General features: G+C 35.4%; 1 protein-coding gene across 4 annotated transcripts in view; it reads right to left on the reverse strand.

The window, feature by feature from the left end:
- The window catches only part of LOC115442286 (chloride channel protein 2), an 87,548-nt gene that overhangs the window by 49,668 nt on the left and 15,464 nt on the right, over positions 1–22,416 (reverse strand). The window contains exons 1-2 of one of the 4 annotated variants that reach the window (XM_037439794.1): positions 18,305–18,448; positions 4,758–4,952 (exon numbers count right to left, since the gene is read on the reverse strand). The exons of 1 other annotated variant lie outside the window; for it this stretch is intronic. In XM_037439794.1, coding sequence (XP_037295691.1) covers positions 4,758–4,835 — 78 coding nt within the window. In that variant the 5' untranslated portion in view covers positions 4,836–4,952; positions 18,305–18,448. Of the gene's footprint in view, positions 1–4,757; positions 4,953–18,300; positions 18,449–22,416 lie in introns of those variants that run through there. 2 more of the 4 variants (XM_037439796.1, XM_037439790.1) reach the window with 2 other exon arrangements.

A 22,416-nucleotide genomic window follows, 5' to 3' on the forward strand; every position in this document is an offset into this window, starting at 1 on the left:
AAATAATAAATACATACATACATAACATCACGCATTTATCCCCGAAGGGGTATGCAGAGGCGCAACCAGGGCACCCACTTTTCGCCAAGTTGGTTCCGTCCCATGATGTGATAGGGGGCGAGCCTATCGACATATCGGGCACAAATTCCAGACTCCGGGCTGATACTGAGCAGAAAAAACCCAAATATCACTTTGCCCGGCCCGGGATTCGAACCCAGGACCTCAGAGCGCTATTGTACCGGACATGCAATACAACTACGCCACCGAGGCAGTCAAAAGATAATAAATGAGAATTAAATATAGAAAATGCTGCTCAGACTCAATGGCATACAGAAGTCATACGGTTAAAGGTACGACTAGTACGATACGGCTATCGGCGGTGGCGTCTCGGCTTCGATCCTGGGCCGGATAAAGTCATATTGCTCAGTATCGGAACTGTGCCCGATAAGGCGATAGGTCCGCCTATCACATCATGGGACGGAATACACATGGCGAAAATTTGTTGGACTACCATCTCTACCTATTTCTTTGTGGATAAAAGGCGTGAGTATGTATACTATTAAAGATATAATAAATTACATACAATTTTAATGTCACGAACTCCCAATACATAACAAATAATAAATTGCAAATAAATATAAAAATACGTGTTACACAATTTACGGACCGCAGTCTCGCTCCAGCGGGACCCGTTTGGAACTGGTTCTTGGAGCTCACAATATCGCGGGTCAATTATTATAGAGGTACAGACACGAAGCTTAACACCTCCATGTTTTTATTGAGTAAAAAAGCGTTGTAAGAATTCCTTTAGAGATAAAAAATTCTTAAAAAGGTACTTGTTTTTTAATTGAAAATAAAAAATTCTTATAGTACCATGAATTGTCGGAGCTGTCAAGTTTTGCTCAACAAAAATAGACTTTAATGTCCATTAAAGACGCTCTCAAAGGGCTGCCGGCAGATGCAGTGAGTAACGCGATAGGTTAAAAGAATTTCAGCAAAGGAATTTTTTAATACATTTTTCATCATTTCAGCCGGGAATCGTCCACTGCTGGACATAGGCCTCCCCCATTGAGCGCCACAGGGACCGGTTCTGGGCCGCCCTCATCCATCGGACTCCGGCAACCCTCACCATTTTACCCATCATCATTTTACTCATCGCACATTTTTACCCAAAATAAATCAATTTATAACTCGTTAATTCCTAAAATAAGCTAATCTATAAACCATTACGGTGTAAACTGTTTACTTTTTTATCAGTGATAAATTATGCAGATACCGTAGTATGAACTTCGTTATTTTTTCTCACACAGAAATTTTCGATAATTTAGGATAAACAGTGACCTTTGGTTGAGCATTGTGAAGGGCAACATATTTCTTCTTAAGTACTTTGATATCTTCTTTTTCATCTGATTTATCGTTCTTTACATTGGGGTCAGCGCAACACACTTAGTCAAGTATATTGTTAGGATTAATAGTTTTTACGACTTCCGTACGACAAACGCCTCTAAAGATCTAGATCTAACCAAATCGTATTAGAAAACTTCACTAACCTCGGATTTGAACCTATTACCTTCCAGTACGCAGTCCACGTTACAAGCCGGCATAGGATGCGACTCGCCCTTGATATCTGGCTATTATAACACGCCTTTACCAAAGAGCGTAAACGAGTTTTACCTTTAATGTTAACTTCTATTTTTACCAGTATGGGTTCTCTCATGATGATTCAATTATTATAATCTTCTATCTCCATTGTATTGAAAGTCAAAGTTTTAATGTGTAGAGTAACATTAGAAGCTACAAATTCGATTTTGATTTTTTATCATTCACCTCTAGGTACCACTAGTTTTTATCACCAGAGCGTAACTTAACTTGGGTCAAAAAAATAGTAACTAAAAACAATTTAAAAACATTTTTTCAAAATACATACTGCGTAGCATTCACGTGACTACAGAATAGCTATTGTTTGCAAAAAAAAAACCATGACAATTATATTAACAACCGTTTTTACCATTCATTAATGCATTTTGGAAAACAATTATTTGAAAGAGCTGCTCATAGTTATATGAATTTGTTGCTTTGACAAATGAAGTACTTGTTTTCAACTACATCATATTTGCATGGTCTTATTATATGCAATTCCATTGTATTCGGAAGTATATTTATTCTAAACTCAATATTAAGTGGATGAGTAAAGTTATCTTGCATTGATGTAGGTATTTTGAAGAACTGGCGAAGGGGTAACCATGTTGTAAGGTGAACCTTGGCAACAAATCGGGATATAGCTAAAAATTATCGGTATACAGAGATATTCTTTGGAAAAAATTCTTAGTAAGTACTTATATATTGCTTATAGTAGACCTTTTAGCTGGTGTTAGGATATATTTTATATCCGCCCGGATAGCGACCACCGTACACAGGGTTTTGAAACTCGCCATAGTGGCCGACGTATGTGTCGCGTTCCTGGATCAGCCTATGTGTATCCGGTTCCAAATGGGCCGGCATAATTGTATTAACAGCCCAGGGGTAATCATCTCTCGTCAGCTGACATTCTATTGGACCCCACTCCACTTGCCATCAGGTGTAGTGGGGCACTTTGCCGTGCAAGTATATAAAAAACATCTTTAGTACAAATACTTTTTCTATGCAAACTTTAACGCTATCGGTCAAAAAGGTTAGCAGTTAACGTAATCATGTATCAAACAAAAACAAATTATATTTCCATATTTGTACACACACAAAGTAATACTAATGATTTTTTAAATAAAATAACACGTTTCGAACACACTAAATTTAATTGCAAATGGAACCCATTGTTGTTATTTTTCCAAAATGTTATTGTCATTTGACTTGGTCAACGTTTTAAATTATTAACTACGTATTGCGGTATCTCCGTGGATTTTTATTTAAAAAGAAAAAAAATATTATTTTCTATGACGTTTTCTACTTAATTTTTAATATTATAATTAACTCTAAATATAAACATCAAAAGGTAATCAATGTCGGATTTGTTTTGGAATATTATCACTGAATTTTGTTTTTAAGGATTCTAGCGTATTTTGGGTCTCAAGCAATGTTATTCATCGCAGGAATGTTAGTAAGATAGTAGAATATGGTGACCCTTAATTTGTATATTATCGTAGTATTCTTGTTTGAGTAACTTCTTTTTTAAACAATCACTTAATATCATGAAGACGCTGAATCGGGTTTATGTTGGTAAGCGCTAAGCCCTGCAACGGACACAAATATAGATTACTCATGATAACTGAAACCACATAGTTGTCTTTATTCCTGCTAACATTTTGTCAAAAATCATCTATGCATAACGAATGTTAGCATCAAAAATCTCGCTTTTACTTTTCCGATTTTTTGATAATTTTGTAGTTTAATGTGAACATGGCGTCTTCGTGAGTGTAATTATGACTGAAAGTGTGATATTGCTGCTGTGACGAATTCGCTTAGAATAGTTGTAGTGGCATTAGGGCGTGTAAAATTAAAATCACTTTTTATTAATATTTATTTGGTTCGAAATTCATACTTTTTTATTTTATATCTACGGTTCGAGTAACTTATTGTAAACTGTTATTTTCAAGAAGATACGCATATGGTTTCATTTAGTAACGCAATGTAGAAATGACCCTCTATACCGTCCCACTACTGGTCATGGGCCTCCCATAATACTGACTGGGATTAGGCCTTAGTCCACCACGCTGGCCCAGTGCAGATTGGCAGACTTCACATCCCCTTAAAATTCTTATAGAGAACTTCTCAAATGTGCAGGTTTCCTCACAATATTTTCCTTCACCGTTAAAGCTAGTCATTATTCACAAAGAATACGCACATAATTTTAGAAAAGCCAGAGATGCGTGCCCCTGCGATTTGAATCTGCAGACATTCGTCTCGGCAGTCCGTTCCACTCCCTAGGCTATCGCCGCCTTTTTTTGTTTTATTGTTACACACAAATAAATACATCAAAGTTAAGAAGTTGAAGCGAAAGCTATTGTGGTATAAAAGCGTAGTTTGAACGATTTAGAGTGTTTTTTTTTATTTATTTGTTTTTAAAAGGCTAATATTGTAGATATTGATTATAGTCAGCCACGTGTGATACTATGAAAGTTCACTACGAGCATACCACGTTAAGAGCCGGAATATCCTCGATCACGCGATATCCTTCAACGCGAAGCTCCAATGCGCGATTACTAGTAGATCGACCACCATATTGGGCTGAATATTGTCCTATCTCTTGTTAACAATATTTTCCTATCATAAAATGGTACTTATAACATGATTTACTGTGTATTTTTAGTGGATACTTTTATTTCAAGGTTTTGATGTGGTTCACAAAAACAATGTATACATATAAAACAAATCCCCCTTTTCTGTCTGACTGTATGTCATTCGATTTTCTCAAAAGTTTACTGGTGGTAGGTCTCTAATATGTGAGGGTCCGCCTGGGTAAGTGCCACCGCAATGTCTGTTTCTGCCGCCAAGCAACAGCGTGTAGTCACTGTTGTGTTCCGGTTTGAAGGACATTGTAGCCAGTGTAGCTGGACATAATAAGCCTTAACATCTCATGTCTCAGGATGGCGAGCGCAGTGGAATACCAAACAATACTTTGTAGTTCAAGGTGTTGGATGGTGTTTCTACTGTTTATGGTGTGGTGTTTCTACTGGGCGGTCACAATCAGGCGAAAGGCAAGCTCGTCTCGTCATTCAAAGCAATAAAAAAAAACCTAAAATTAATGGTTCTCTATCACTTACCAAAGTCCCCAAGTAGCTATGGCCGATGTCCTCCTCCGAAGTATCGCCAGAGACGAGATTTTGCTTTTTAAACCTCATTTTTAACCACTTTCACACGAGATAGGGATGCACCCGCCCAACGTTTATCGATATTATTGGTAATTATTGTCGATATTGATCGATTTATAACTATTGTGATAGCCTGTCGAGTTACATCTGTGTATATTCTTTTTGTTATTTATGGGGTTGTAATTAAATTAATTATTTGTTATACTAAAAATGTCCACGGAAATCTTGTATGTTTTAGCTACAAAGTGTATTAGATAAAGTCTACAGTAAAAGTTATCGGGATAGAGCTAAATCTTTAAATTAAATTAAATTTCGATTTTTATATGATAGGTTTAACTACTTGAGTGAGTTTAAAAATTAAGGAAGAGAAAAAAAAAAAAGGATTTCTAACATCATTTCTGCACATATTTTCTTAAAGATTACATATTTTTATAGGTAAATTATTTTATCATTTTAGATTTTTTTAAGAACTCAGAAACTCCTTTTTTAATATCAGTTAAAATAACTTAAAAACACCCCACAAATAATTCAACATATAACAAAAATAATTGAATAACCGCACATCACTACCCCTTCGAAAAACCACAACACAACTTTTTTCCTTTTTTTTCGATTTTTTACTTTTTTTCGATTCGCGCGGTCCAATTGGGTGATTGGCCCAAGCGCTCGGCACGGTTCAGGTAAACTGAGCGTTTGCCGCGAATGAAGATGACGGCCAGCCGGAGAATTACTGAAACTCTGAAGTACTAGGACGTGTGCACACTGTTAATTTTCTTAGATTAGATGACCTTTATAATTCCTTGTTTAAATTTTTTTTTGTTGTTTTTGCGGTTACATATTTTTTTTTTGGTATGTGGGCAGTCGTTTTGCTGCGAAGTTTTTTTTACAGAATATCTGTGTATGGGATTTTATGAGATTCACCATTCTACCTTAAATCCACAGAATATCATCCTATGTCTAATATCGAAAGCATCGGCCGTGCAATGTAGCTCTAAGCTCAAACACCAGCTCCTACCTAAAATTACATTAGTAACAAACATCATGGATTTACATTTTCCAAAAAAGAATACGGGAGATATTAATATTTTGTGGATTAAATGTATTAAGTAAGATAATTAAATATTAACTTTAAAATTCTTGTGGCTAATGTTAATACTTCATAATAATTATTATTTTGACATTGAATTTACATTTTTAATTATTTTAAATTAAATGTTGTATGTAATATTTTTTTATTTATTTTGAATTTGGAAGCGGCAATTAAGATTTTTTATTTTATTTACTTAATACAATATACATAGAATTAAATATTGTACGAAAATATAATTAAGTGAACCAAAAATAATAACAAAAAAGCTCAAATATTTAAATAAAAATGTTTTATTTATACTAAGTTTTGAATGACGTGATTAAACGCAAATTGTTTTTTTTTTACTTTTTATAACTAAAGGAAACGCTAGTCCGCGATTGTGCACGCGCCCTTACACCACACCAGATATCATTATCTCATTACGAGCAGGGTTGGTTTTAAATTACTTACTCTTTACGGTGACTTTCTTTGAATATTATTGTTAATATTTTAGTTCTTTCTAAACATTCTAAGGTAAGTAAAGTCTGCCAAATTGTACTAAGTACTGAACCCTATCAGTAGTAGATGCCCGTGTCCAGCAGTGGATCAACACATGGATCATACTGTTATCATTAGAAAAAAACTGTTTTACATCACATCATTATTTAAGAACGGCTAAGCAACGTCATTTGCCTTTTCTGCGTCTGCCTACCTTTCAAGGACACCAGCGTAATGTGTAACTTAAAGAAACAATAAGTCGTAAATATTTACATGAATTTTTTTTATTTAAATTATTTTTCGGGGTTCTTTTTTCAAAACCGGATCTCGAAATCTTTATTACATAAAGGTAGCTTTATTGTGTCGTGCATATTTACATATTTTTTTTTTTATTTAAATTATTTTACGGGCTTGTTTTTTCAAAACCGGATCTTGAAATCTTTATGACATAAAGGTAGCATTATCGTGTCCTGAATATTTTCATGCAATTTTTTTTTATTTAAATTAATTTTCGGGGTTCTTTTTTCAAAAGCGGATCTCGAAATCTTTATTACATAAAGGTAGCTTTATTGTGTCGTGCATATTTAGATATATTTTTTTTTATTTAAATTATTTTTCGAGGTTCTTTTTTCAAAACCGGATCTCGAAATCTTTATTACATAAAGGTAGCATTATTGTTCGTAAATTACGAAAACAAAATTAAACCCTTTATATCCCAAAAAAAAATGTTTATGCATGTTTATTGCCATACCATACAGTTATTTAATAAACCCAAGCCTTAATTTAAAATGAAGGTACTTTTGAAAGTCGTAAAAACCTTTTTCGTTTTTTTACATTTGGGTTAATTTATATCCTTCACATTACGCTTAAGGTACGTTTTCAATAATGCGTTGGACAATCGCACAACGCGTCACGACTTACGTTGCGAAAATGGACAATAAAATTCTATAGTATAATAATAATATTGAATAGTTTCTAACAATGGAACTTATCTATGTTGATAGAATTATTGATAAATAGATTTTCAGTTGTCCTATAAAAAAATATATCGATTTCTATCGACGGAGTTCAAAGTTTTAAAAAGACTTATTTGCATACTAATCGTAAAATAATAGTGCATATGTGCTTACATATTATAGTCTTTTTCACACATAGCAAATTTGAGGCCGTTATATTAATAACAATATTACAGGAGTATCAATAAGCAAAAATTGCCGGAGTTTGCGCACAAAGTGACTCGATCGACTAATAATATAAAGCGTGTAACAGTTAAAATTGGAACTGTACCTTAAAGCAAAAATTTGTGTACAAAGATGATTCGCCAACTTAGGCAGTGGAAATATGCATCCCCCAACCTCCTCATTTGCTCTTACGTTAGCAATACTAAGTTTATACTAGCAAGTTTATCAGCAATATACTGTGCAAGAAGTTCTAGAGGCGTTTGCATTATCGGTCATATTTCCATAACTATATCCACTTGACTCGCCGCAAGTCCTGCATGCTTCAAAATCAATCAGTTTGTCGTGATTATTTGACGGTAAAAATCTGTGGAAGTCAACTTTGCAAGATTTCTTGCTAATCCTAACCTCGCTTAAGATTTTTGACACATCCATGACACCACAATTAAATTAATGATTGGCAATCTTATTTTGTCGTCTTAAATAATGACAACATTATATATATGAGAAGGTAATTTTGATTTCAAGTTTTGATAGCACTTTAAAGTGTTAAAACATTATTTAACCCGAGAAGGAACAACCATATACGGACATTGCAGAGGACGCGGTGAACAAAATCTTTATAAGCCAATATTTTTCTGCAAACATTAAGTCTGTATCTTCATAGGGTAGGCAGAGGTACAACTAGAGTACCTACATTATATATTCCGTCCCACGATGTAATAGGGGGCGAGACTATCGCCATATCAGGGACAAATTCTAGAGCTCGGGTTGATACCGAGTATAAAAGCAATATCATTGTCATAACCAGGATTTGACCCCAGGACGTTAGAGCGATGCCGTACTCGACACGCAATATCCACAAGCACCTCGTTTACCGCCACACAGAAAACGTGTTCATATCATGTTTTATACAATTAAAAGTTGACAACTGAGCCCGTAGCCAAGGTGCCTTTCTACAATTAAGGCTAATAGAAAACAAAGTTACTGATAGTGAAAGAATTTCCAAAAATCGGTTCAGCAGTGCCAGAGATTAGCCCCTATAAACCTACAAAATAATTCACAAACTTTTCTATTTACAATTTTAGTATAGATTATTATATAAATCTATATAAAATTCTCTTGTTACAATGTTAGTCTCCAAACTCCTCCGAAACAGTTCGACCGATTCTTATGATTTTTTTGTGTACAGTTGGTAAGATTGAGAATTGGTCGTAAACTGTATTTTAAACCCCTATATGATAGGATGTCCCACCCCAAAATTTTTATTTTTTGGCCAACATTTTTTTATTATTTGGAATTAAAAAATACAACCCTAAATTCTCACCTTACTACCACCAACCCGTAATTTTTAATCGCTATTTTAATATTTATAATTTTATTTAACAACAAACATATTTTCTAGAACTAATTTATATGGAAAAACAATGTTTGCCAGGTCAGCTAGTAAAAATATAAAGTTTGATTATAATCTGAATAAACCGCTATTCCCAGCACCAATGTCCCACAATTAATTAGGATAATTAACGCTTAACTATACCCATTACAACTCTTTATAAGCAATCCTGGTGGTTTTTACTGGTCGTAGGTCTCTCATATGTGAAAGTCCGCCTGAGTAGATACCACCGCAATGTCTATTTTTGCCATCAAGTAGCAGTGTGTTCCGGTTTGAAGGACATTGTAGCCACTGTAACGACTGGACATAATAAGACTTAACATCTGATGTCTCAGACTGGCGAGCGCAGTGAAATACCAAACAATACTTCGTAATTCAAGGTTTTGGATGGTGTTTCTTCTGTTTATGGGCAGTCGTATCGCTTACTATTAGCCGAACGGCAAACTCGTATCGTCATTCAAAGCAATAAAGAAAATTAAAAAAAAAAACTCTACGTATCAGAGTATCGCGCTAACAGACGCCGTGTCCTCGACACTACACACTAACGGTGATAATTGATCTCTGATTGATAATGTAATGACGAATTCACGTGATGTTTGCTGTATGATTTTATATTTCGGCGAGGACCTTGAATGAGGGGGCGACGGCCCCTGACCACGCCCCTATGACTAGGGGCCGTAAAGCAATGACGAAAGGTTTATATAACCCGATTTCTCCTGACTTTCCTTTATGTAGAATCTAATATCATTAGAACTATTTGCAGACGGCATTCATGCATATGTAGATATGTGTTGTGTCGGGTTCTCTTTCGGAAATTTTGATTTATCGCCACTGCTGTAAAGTATGAGATGGGTCCAAGGGTAAAATGATTGTATTAATGTTGTAATTGCAATGTTTTATGCACTATTATTTAGTCTATGCTTTCATCTATATTATGTTGCCTATGTTATTTATATAGGATTCAATTTTTAAACTCGTCATTCTAGTTCATTCACTCACTCACACTCGCTTTCGGTGAAGAGGCGACGTTGCCATTACTTTAAAAAAACATTCTAAGTGTTAAGTTGCCACCCCTACACTTGTTTAAATAAAATTCGTTATTTCGTTCCGTGTCACTGAACATTCAAGTACTAGAAGGGACCATATTTGGACAGTTTGATTAAGTTATTAGGGAAGTCGAATCTGGATGTGATTAAGTTATAGCAGAAAGAAAGCAAAAGACAAAAGGTTGACTGATAAGCGGTCATGTTCGTGAATCTTAAGAAATGGAAACTGAGACGTTGGGATCTGTTTGGATCTAGCATTTTCGTTAGATAAATTGAACATTGTTGTTTTTCTCTGAGACAGTAGTAGAAAGCGTTTTCTTTAAACCTATACTGTGAATGAAAAAGGCTACAATGCTGCTTTGCAAATTAAAAATCCTATTGCAAAAGTTTGCAACGATGATATTATAGGTAATATGCATACCAGACATAGCATCAAGGCTTCTTCTGATATTGTGAATATCTATGAGATTCCCTCTCAGTAGTAGAGGCTTGTGCCCAACAGTGGGACAGTATATAATACGGGGCTGATATTATTATTATTATTATATTATGAGATTACACACTAACCACATGGCCATTTACCCACACTACAATGAAAAAAAAAATATTAAAAAAAACAAAGATATTTTTCAAGCTATCAAATTTTTATGTAATGTTTGCATTTTCGCCATTACGTGTTCCTTAAAACACGTTAGATAAGTGAATCAAGTGGCAACTTCCGTGTTGACGACATTGGCCCCATTTTGTCCGTTATAAACTCGTAAAAAAGTCAAAATAATCAGCGGCTACGTAAGGACGATGACCGTGGCTTGTATAGATTTAAAACAAAATGAAGCATAAACAATGCATCGAAATGGTCAGATCTCCATCTTTAACCAGTTTAATTTACTGAGTCTTACTTAATACTCGAGTAACTTTTTATTGCAGTGATAGGGCGAGATGAGCACGCTGTTCGTCTGAGGGTAAGCGATACAATAAACAGTAGCAACACCACACAGAACTTTGAATTACTAAGTACTACGCGGCACTTCACTACGCTCGTCATCCCGAAACATAAGATGTTAAGTCTCATTTTACCTAGTAACTACGCTGGCAAGTGCATACTTTTAAGTTATTAACTCGTGTTTGGTCCCTGTCTCTCTTATTTGACTATTGAAAATTCCTTGAGACAAAGTTAAAAACCTTTATTGGTCTTACTGTAAAAGTTTCAACAAATAAATTTAAGATGATTTGTCTAAATTTTAGTCAAAATAAAATGAGAGCGATAGCTTGTTTTCAACTAACTATACCTTAATTTGAGAAAAAGAGAATCCTAAATAAAATTTCTTCACTCAATAATGCTAGGGCTTGCAATCACAAGACATCGACACGTACAATAAACGGAAATCAAAGCATCATTATATGGAAGATCAGAAAATGCTATTTCCTCGTATATCTACAATTTATTTTCCCATTAAGAAAATTGTTTCAAGGAAGTGCAAAGGGTTTGTTATATTTTCTAAAGACACAATTATCCTTGTGAAATACATTATGATCATTTTCCTGCCTTAAAAAGAGATGGTCAATGTGGTTTTATCTCACATGTACCTATAATTTACAATCTTAACTTACTTTTACGGCATTGATCGTGAAAATGTTCGGATGTTTGTTAGAAGGAAACGCTAAAACCACTGAACGGATTTCAATCTTTGGTACACGGTTAGACATTCCTTGGATTAACAGCTACTTTTTGTCTGGGTAATTTGTTCCAGTGGGATTTTTTTTTTATCTAGCGACGTACTTGAAAGTGTTCCTGCAAACTCGGCTTGCGTGAAAAGGCTTTCCTGCTACAAATATCTCTAAATGACTACAGCGTATAGCGCCATCTGTCCGAGATTAAAGCAATCTACTTAAAAATCAGATTAAAAATTCAACTATTATCTATGGGACCAAATTACCGGAATAAAAAATAGGCTATATATATGGGACGTTGAAATTGAGAAATAGCTAACTTCTGTACAATTTTATTGTTAAACGTTACACATCTTTACGTCCGATTTCCACCTGACATTTTTCTATCATTCAATATATCGCATAACAAGTCCTCAAGTTAGAGTATAACCTTTTAGGTGAAGTATTCCCACATAAATTAATCTAGATTATACTCTACACGTATGCCACATTAAATTCAAATCCGTTCATGTTGCTGCGTTTACTTCTAAAAACTTCTAAACAATTTCCAAAACATTAGCATTTTTTAATCTTAATTCAGAAGCTTGGTCGTAAATTCCTGACCATATCGCTCCATACATCGGCTTTTACAGATGTTAACTCTCTATGGCATTTATAATAAGATTCAAATTAATGACAACATTATTCCGTACACCTATACACAGATATCATTTACAATACGATGGTTATCTTTACAAGTGTATTTGCTTGTTTTCGCGAGCTCCTGCCGGACCTTGGGCCAGTTTTTAAAGCCTACCCAAATTATCTTTCTTTGTCTTTAATAATTTTAAAGTAAGCATTTTGTGAACGGGAAAGCAGCGATAGCCTAGTTGGTTATGGAACGGACTGCCGAGACGTATGTATGTATGTACGCAGGCTCAAATCCCAAGGGCACATATCTCTGATGTTTCTAAAAAAAAGAGTGTGTATTCTTTGTGAATTATCGCTTGTTTTAACGGTGAAAGAAAACATCGTGAGGATACCTGCACTCCTGAGAAGTTTTCTATAGGAATTTTGAAGTGTGAAGTCTACCAATCCGCACTAGGCCAGCGAGGTGGACTAAGGCCTAATCCCTCTCAGTAATAGTGGAGGCCCGTGCCCAACAGTGGGTCAGTATATAATACAGGGCTGATATTATTATATATAAGCATTTTGTTGACTACTTTTAATATATAAAAATTTGGTGGCCTTTTTTAAGCTCCCACCTCATTACAGCTTGGTTTTACTGATTTAAAACTCGATAATTTACGATTTAAACATGGAGAAGCTGTCTATCTCCCTTTTCCCTGTAATTGAACCTAAGTCCTCTCGTTTTGCAGCAGTCTCATCATAATGATTTCTTATGTTTACGCGAATGTTAGACATTGAGTCTCATCATCTCTACACTACGAAGGCTGCCAGTGGAAATTTTCTATCAAACCATGTGTTCATGTTGATGCATCGTATAGTGTCAGATTTTCTTTATCACTTCAAAATAAAGGTTATTCTGTGCGCACGAGTTTAACGCTCTTTGGGTTCCGGATGTTGATATTTGTATAACATCTGGCAAAATCATTATTTGTTCTGTCTTAATGTATTTTTTCTGCGTTTATTTATTTTTTATTGTCGCGGGCAAAGTGCTAGTTCGCCTGGTAAGGGATCAACCATACACTTTAGCTATGTTCAGGGAACAGCAAAGGCACTAAGTACCTTAGTTTCTAAATAGATTTCTTATGTTTACGCGAATGTTAGACGTTGAAATTAAACTATTTTTCGGATTTTATAGCAGTTTCAATTATTTTAGTTTTCTCCCGACGTTTAGAAGATTGTGCAGCCTTCAGTCCCCCCCGTGACCATGAAGGCTGCAGTCTTTGAAACATCGGGAGAAAATTAAAATATAAAAACCGCGATAAAACCCGAAAAATAGTTTAATTTCAAGGTTAAAATAAGTTATGTTGACTGAGAATTTACATACGAGATTGAACCGGCGACCTTCGTTGCAGTCCTGACCATTACCAAGCCATACCTAACACTAATTTTATTTAAATTGTCTATGAAAATAACCCAGCCATTTTGGTCCTACAGCCTAAGCCTAACAATAGGCCGTAAATTTTATGGACTTTCCATTATCCATAATACTATATCGTTATCAATCAAAGAACCCTAAATCCGTAGATAGATAACGCGCGTCAGTCACTCGTAGTCGCAATGACGCGCGGAAGCGATCGCCGACCGTGAATATGTATCATCTCCATTGTTGGACACGATACGAGATTTGAAACGTCATTCCATTTTTATATAGATCTTAATAATAACGGGTTTCTCCAAACAACGCTAGACAAGTTATTTTAATCATTTTGTAAAAAACTTTAAATTTCTAGTTCTTTTTTTAATTTCTGTTCTGTTTTGGTTTAATTACGTTATTTTAGATGTAATTCGGACCTTACTATGATTTTTTTTAATGCTATTTTATGTGGAAATCTGAGCTAACCCACAACTGTAGTAGCAAATTGTTACTGGTATATAATTATAATTCCTTTTTTGGAGCCACAATCCACAAAAATCTCAATAACTTATAATGTGGCTTCTAATAAAAAGAAGTATATTCTAAGAACGTATTCAACTTTTATAAACCAAAATTGACTGCATAAAAGTAGGTTCAACATGATTTTCAAAGCCTTGGATCTATTTAAACAATATATGCTGGTATGTTATGATTTCTTATTCATTTGCAGTTGGACTCATTGTGCTATAAATGTATCAATATAAAATATTAAACGATTATTGCATTAACTCTGCACATAATTGAAATTATAGTAATATCAAGTATGAGCATTTACTCAACAATTATAGATGCTCCATTTATGATGCTATATTTCGCAACGTTGCAGTAGGACGTCGTGTTAATTATATCTTAAAGGTATATCAAGCCATGTTGTGCGTCATCTGGCAACATAATATGATGTTGTGATACGTTGCTAAATATGTTGAACGACACGTGTTATTCACTAAACATTATATAATAAATAGAAATTTTTAATTAATAAATTGTGGTTTACTTGAAAGCTGTAATATAATACACTTCGTTTTCATTTTAGTTCCTGACATTACATCATTAAAGTAAAATTTTAAGAGTAATAAACCGATTTATTGCATTATAAACTACATATACGGTACATACTTTCAACTTTCAAAATTGGAAAGGATTAATTAAAATCATATTAATGATAATAAATAACGTTAATGTTTATTGCAGTGTGAGTACACAACTTTCATCGATCACTGTTAATTACCCAAACAAACTCTGCTTATAACAATGTGTGTGCTTGGATTTTGAACCTGCAGACTTTTGTCTCGGCTGTTCGCTTCATTTTCAATCAAACTATCGTCGACAAACAATACTACTCATTAATGCTTTATGTGAGTAACAAAAAGGTCATTAATAATAAAGTTATACGAATGTGTTTAATCGCCCACTGAAAAATCCTCTAAGGCCTAATCTCTTTGACGTGGAAAAAATCATCGCAAATATCCACCTAACTTACAATTGTCTAAATCTTTAATTACAACATTTCTATGTTCCTGCTGTATATTAAAAATGGACGGCTGTAAAATCTCGTGTCGTGTCGGGCAATGGACGCACGCGCAGTCTTCCCCTTACAAACTGACAATTGGCCATTATACTTGCTCCTTGGCCCGCAAGCTGACCAAGGCGTGCGCACATCGGGCCTATCTATATAATATACTAAGATTACAGAGACTACTATATAAGATTTCCAATGGTACCTAATAGGCAAAGAGTCCCGAATCGACGAACCAAAAATATATAACCTAATATTACAGTTCAAATGGATCAGGGAATCCAATGATTGTCTCAGTGGCATAGTTGTGTAGCTTGCGCAATACGACTATCGGGCTGAGGCCTCGAGTTCGAATCTCAAGTCGGGGTTCCTTTGCTCAGTATCAGCACGAAGTCTTTGAAATGTATGTGTGTAGGCAGGAATCCAATGCAGTCATGTGTGATCGAATGAAAAAGAGATGCGAACTACAGTTAAAGCGTTGGAATACTAAGGAAATATACCAAATCGGGGCCACTGGCTTCAAGAAATAATATATAATTATAAATAATAATATCAGCCCTGTATTATATACTGTGTCACTATTCCTCTATCTTCCTATGGAGAACTTCTCAGATGTGCAGGTTTCCTCACGATGTTTTCCTTCACCGTTAAAGCGAACGATAACTTCACAAAGAATACACACATGATTTTTTAGAAAACTCAGAGGTGTGTGCCCTTGAGATTTGAACCTGCGGACATTCGTCTCGGCAGTCCGTTCCACACCCAACTAGGCTATCGCCGCTTCAAGAAAACTAACGTGAAATCACTTTGGTTTTGCGTTTGTTTTTCCCGAGTCTCATAAATCCTATAATATTCAAAAAGTATAGATCTGACATACCCTAATAAATAAAAAAAAAAGTATTTTCTACGCACACATACACCGTCATGTCGTATCAAACCGGTACGAACAAAAAGACATCTAGAACCTTTAATTTACACACAGTGCATACAAACGTGCCAATTGAGATAATATCAAGATTTCATACGAGCTAAAGGCATATCTTAATATGACCCTACGTTTGTTGGCTTAGTAAGGCCGGCTTATAAACAAACTGGGCTCTTATTCTGTATGATACTGTAAATGCGTAACGCGGCCGTGTCATGTTATCTTCGAGAAATGTGCGTGGAATGGTATTCTGTAAGCCAATTTCTATAGTCCTAAACATGATGCGTTGTGTTACGTGCTCGTTACGCACTGTTAAAATAACGTGCGGGATAGAGAATAAGGCCCCTGAACTCTTGGGTAAGCGCTTTAGGCGCCCGCAACGCTTGAAAATTAAGCGGCCATGTTGAGCACAATCCACTGACAAGTTTTGCCATGCCTATTGTAATCAAATCTAATAGTTCATGTGATAGGACCCTTTCATTTAATTTTATCCGTGGTGCTTTATAACTAGCTTATCTAGTTGTAAACGTCCCTATCCTTGAGGTTAAATCGCCTCCTTACATCATGATTTTGTCACCCGCATTGCTCTGGAGGGAAGTGGACAATTAATATTTCGAACTCCTCCCTATCTTTCTATTTGATTAATTTCGTTGCGGGATAATGACATATTAGTTTTCCCTGAGACTCGCCGAGCTTCACTGCTCGGTGTCATAAAATGCGTGCCACTGCTGATCCTGGCTTACAGGAGTTGTAGTGGTGGATGTGAGGGCGAGAAAGTCTCGTAAAGTCTCGTAACAAGTTACGAACCACGACTCAGGACAATGTAAGAGTTACAAGAACTCGTTTTTACGGCGAATATCCTGATATCGTAGGCAGGCCCTCCACGAGATGGACCGACGACCTGATGAGGGTTGCCGGAGTCCGATGGATGAGGGCGGCCTAGAACCGGTCCCTGTGCGGTTCAATGGGGGAGGCCTATGTCCAGCAGTGGACGATTCCCGGCTAAAATCATGATGATGATGATCCAGATATTGTCCTCTGGGTCTATTAGAACAAAACGCGGCCGTCACCATTTAGCACACTCTAATAGCATATGTTTTCGTTTTATATAATATTGCACGAACTGTATTTTCCTTACCAAGACTTTCCTAAAACCAGATTTTTCTTTCTGATTTCTTTAAAGAAATCGCAGAGCTTTCATACAGGAGTGGAATGGTCGTAATTGGCAGCATCTGTCGACGCTAAAGTTGACTGACTGGTTAAAGTTGCTGCCGGAATACATTACCGTATAAACCCATGGTAAATAGTAGCCAGTCCACAACACATTCAGGTAACAAAATATAAACCGCAAATATGTACGCAGGTAGTAAATTTCCATTATTATTTTATTAAATTTCATTTAATTATACTGAACAAATAAAATTATTTGAAAACCGTATTCTTTGTTTAGATTACTTTTATTTCTGTATGGAATGTTTCCGTGCTTAAGACATAACTCGGCAATTAGATAATGGTAATTTTGTGGTCAAAAGCATCACCACCTGGTTAACGTAGGCATCTATGCGTGGGACTTTAATACCTATCATAATATTAAAAAGAAGAAAAGGTTAGGTTTGTAGGGGCTAATCTCTTGAACCTATTTTGAAAATCATTTCATGAATAGGAAGCCACTTTACTTCTGAATGCTATAGGCTTTTTATTCCGGAAAATTATTTTTACACGGGCGAAGTCGCGGCTAAAGTTAATACTTTATAAAACGTATTGCATTTACCTAAATCTGAGAGGTTTAGAAAATGTTTTTTTAGTTTTGTAGTAATCGAAATGCCGATTTATTTTGTTTAATGCCAAACTACATTATGTTATGTAATTTAAATTGGCACGAATATTTAAATTTATATTTAAGTTTTTCCTCAACTTTAAACGTAAACACGTTACACTTCTGACATTTTCTTCGTATAAATCTTGCTAGCGGTGTTAGTAATTTTACATGTTTTTATTATGTATTTTATTTCCTAATTAACATTGTCGCAAGACAATAAATATATCAACTATTAAAACCTTAACAAACAAACCACAAATAGACAAATATATCGTTACGCTTCATTATAATCACCTACTCTTACTGGATCAACTTTTTTGACCTCTCTCCCCTTTTGTATCACAAACACATTATTAACTTCACTTTGTTTAACAACACAATTGTTTTGTCCGGTGGTAGTTTCACAAGTCGGGCGGGTCAACCCTCTATCACGCTGAGAGTACATTTGCATACAATTACGTACTCCTGCGCACTCAACTATTTACAATAAGATTGTGCGTTGTGGGAATAATTAATTTAGTCCATTTCAACAAATGGCGTACGTAAGTGCGTCTTCTTAGATATGTTTTTTTTCGGTGGAAAAACGCGTTATTAGTGCCACCATTAGGGACTCTCCCCCCGTGCATGTTATGTTGATGTTACTGATCTTAAGGCATGTCAACGCTCGGGGAATAGCATCATTCGAGCGACCATAAAGCCGAGGCTTTAACATACATACATACATACATACATACACATGTATGTATGTTAAAGCGGTATACAGTGTACATACACTCAATACCATCTAAGACCCGCGGTATATTCTTCGGCGCATGTGAGACTTATCACAGTGCGCTCAGGTGTAGTTCTATGTAAATTCTTTATTTCTGTGTGTTTCAAGTAGGCCGGCATAATTGTGTCGACCGGCGAGGGATCGTCAGTCGACGCTATGTGGATGCTAATCCACTAGGTGTAGTAGTCTAAGTGCTTACTAAGGTTAGCAAGTTTATTAGATTGACATTATTCTGGTATGGAAGAGTCGGGATAATTCAGAAAACGCTTTCTTAAGTTAGGTAAGTAATCAAGCAATTTTTAATGTAGTATTAGTGATTATCAACATAATAACAATAATCAGCTCTGTAATATACTGTCGTACTGCTGCTGGCCTCCTCAGAGAGGGATAAGGCTTTAGTTCACCACACCCTCAAAAATCTTATATGTACATAATTTTCTAGATTTGTCGGTTTCCTCACGATGTTTTCCTTTACCATTAACACAAGCAATAATTCACAAAAAATATACACATAACAGAAAGTCAGAGGTGTGTGCCCTTGGATTTTTAACCTGCGGACATTCGTCTCGGCAGTCCGTTCCTCTCCCAAATAGGCTATCGCGGCTCGAACATCATGAGATTTTAATTACAGTGTCTCAAAGTGCCAAACGCAATATAGCGTCTTCCAGTCATTTGTAATTAGAGGTTCCGGGCAGTGTTAATATCTAGCTATAACGAACACGTACAATCGTAAAATTATACAAAAGCATGGCAAGTCATAGATGTCATAGTTTTTTAACACTCTCAGTAATCGGTACCTAGAAAAATACCATATTATTGTTTTTACTACAATACATTTAAATTTCGAATTACATTTAGTTATAACTCATTATGATTCCACTACTTTAGCTTTTTTTTAAAAAGACATAATTATAAATCTGTCAGCAACATACCTGTATCCGCAGTCGGCTTAAAAATTTAATCCAACATATACCAAAGTAAACCTGCGGTGCTAATTCATACTTTGACGTCATACATTATAGGACATTCGCTAAACTATATTGCGATACTATAAAAACACTGTCATTGACTCGGTGCCGTAGTTGTATTGCGGTACGACTGCCGTTGAGTTCTAGGGTTCGATCCCTGGGTCGGGCAAAGTGATATTGTTTTTTTTTTCTGTATCAACCAGTCTGGAATTTGTGCACGCTATGGCGATGGTAATTCTGTAGTCTTCGAGTTGATTGCCGAAGACCACGTCCTCGAAGCTATAACGGCTATAGCAAAGGAATACGTCAAAGATCTTTGCTTAGTAACTAATTGAGTATTTCTATTAAAAATGACTGCCAATTTCGAGAAGGTAGATGTTAAAATATTAACATAACTTTATTACATTTAATAACTTTCAACCTGAAGTGGATCAATAAATTAAGTCCAAATACAAGAGCACGCAGCATTACGAATTCTTATGTTAGCCATCGAAAAAACTAGTTTTCAGTATTTATCGCGGAATTATATTTTAATTTTCTCCCAAGGTTACGAAGATCTGCCTTTATAGTCACAGGGTGAGGTGTTGATCGTCTGATTTTAAACTATTAGAAATTAAGTAAAATTAAAACATATAAAACCGCGATAAAATAGAAAAAAACTAGTTTTAGTTCAAAGCATACAACATTGATAAGGAAATACACAAAATAAATAGGTAGGTATTTTTAAATTAATCATCGAGCAAAGGATAATTGTGTGTTTATTTGATTCGAATCTTGGTGCGTCAATCGTCAATTGTCAATGTCAAGGACAAGATAAAATTACTCGACTCAGTAAAACTAAACGAACTGATCCAGATTCAATTGAAACGACAGACGTGGAATATAATCCTATTCTGTTCGGCGTTGCTCTTTGATATATTTTATACTCACTATCGGCCAGGAGACTTGAATCGTGTTCAGTAAATGGCAATAGTTTCTCCTCTTATTAAATGAAGCTCAACCTAACTGGAGACATTAGGACCTGTTATACTTATGTCCACCTGTATCAAGCAGAGAGGCGTGATGCTATTCTAATGGAAGATATGTTAAGATGTGTTGTGGGTTTTGGGCTCTTTATTAGACTACACTCATTATACTAACTTGATACTATACATTACATGACTTATATACTAAATAGACACACTACACTATTATGTATAAATAATGAGAGCAGCTGGTCCTTTGGCGGTCGTAGGCTACTTAAAACAATTGCAGGACCAGAAGGAATATGATGTAGTGTATGGCAGTGGCGAAGGGTCCATACAACATGATTCTTGTCGGTTTCTCCCTATGTAGAATCTAATTATCATTAGAATGATTTGCAGACCGCATTTATGCATATTAGTACCTATGTGTTTTGTGTGATTCCTTTCGGAAAATTTCCCCTTGCGCCACTGCTGTATGGCACTGTACTATATTGACAGGTCTACGTGGTAAGTCTCTACGAAATCATTTATGAAGACAATTTCCCCAGTAATTTTAATGACTGATGTTCAAAACAAACCATGATTTCACATAGTGTAAACGTCATTGCGTAATCTGCAAAGCATAGGGTAATAGGGCCTACTTACCCAAACCATCCAACGCTAGAAGAATACCATTTATTATAAGTAAAAAATATATGAGAACTAGCTGAGCCGACAGACGTTGTCCTGACTTGACTATGTATGCACGCGCGCATTCTGTCAATCACTGACAGTTATTTCGAACGATTGACAATTATATAAAATTAATATTTTCGTTAAGATTTCTTAAATTTTCTAATTTCCCGCGCAATTTTTTAATTTTTTTCTTCCTGACCATAACAAACAGCTGTTCACGCGTGATGGCGTGACCAAGGGAAATAGGGATTCATTTTTATATATATAGATTGCTGTCCGATTGTTTACTTTAAGATCATAATAATGTAAATTACCACGTATCTGAATGACTTCCAAATACGCAAAATATTATAACCAATGCAATTTTATTATCAACTTAAAAAAAAACACAGTCTTTATCAAATGACGCAGCTTAAACCGCTGTGTGAACATTATTTGCGTCATCGTTTCAGTTGAGATTTGATAACGCGTTGTCTCACCTCTGTGTGATCAAGATAATTTCCCCATTTCTTTCTTGGAATAAAGAATTCACACACATATCTAGATCTACTGTTTCTATATGAACCATATTTTTTTTTATTGCTTTGAATGACGATACGAACTGGTTGCTCGTCTGATGGTAAACGATACGACCGCCCATAAACAGTAGACACACCATTCAACACCGTGAATTATAAAGTATTGTTTAGTATTTTCCTGCACTCGTCATCCTGACATGTTAGGTTAAGTCTTATTACGTCCAGTAGTTACACTGGCTACAATGCCCTTCGAGCCGGAACAGAACATTGAGTATACACTACCGCTCGGCGGCAGAAATAGACATTGCGGTGGTACCTACCCAGGCGGACTCTCACTTATCAGAGACCTACTGCCAGATAAATAATTTATGTAGATTACTGATAAATACAATCTGGTGTATTATATCGACTCTAAATAGAAATGAAATAAAGGAAGTTGATTTAAAATTATTCAATGTATTCTGTACAAAATACATTAAACAAACGTTGGCTTGGTTGTCTATTGTCTCAAA

The sequence above is a fragment of the Manduca sexta genome, chromosome 3, assembly GCF_014839805.1.
Source record: "Manduca sexta isolate Smith_Timp_Sample1 chromosome 3, JHU_Msex_v1.0, whole genome shotgun sequence".
NCBI lineage: Eukaryota > Metazoa > Arthropoda > Insecta > Lepidoptera > Sphingidae > Manduca > Manduca sexta.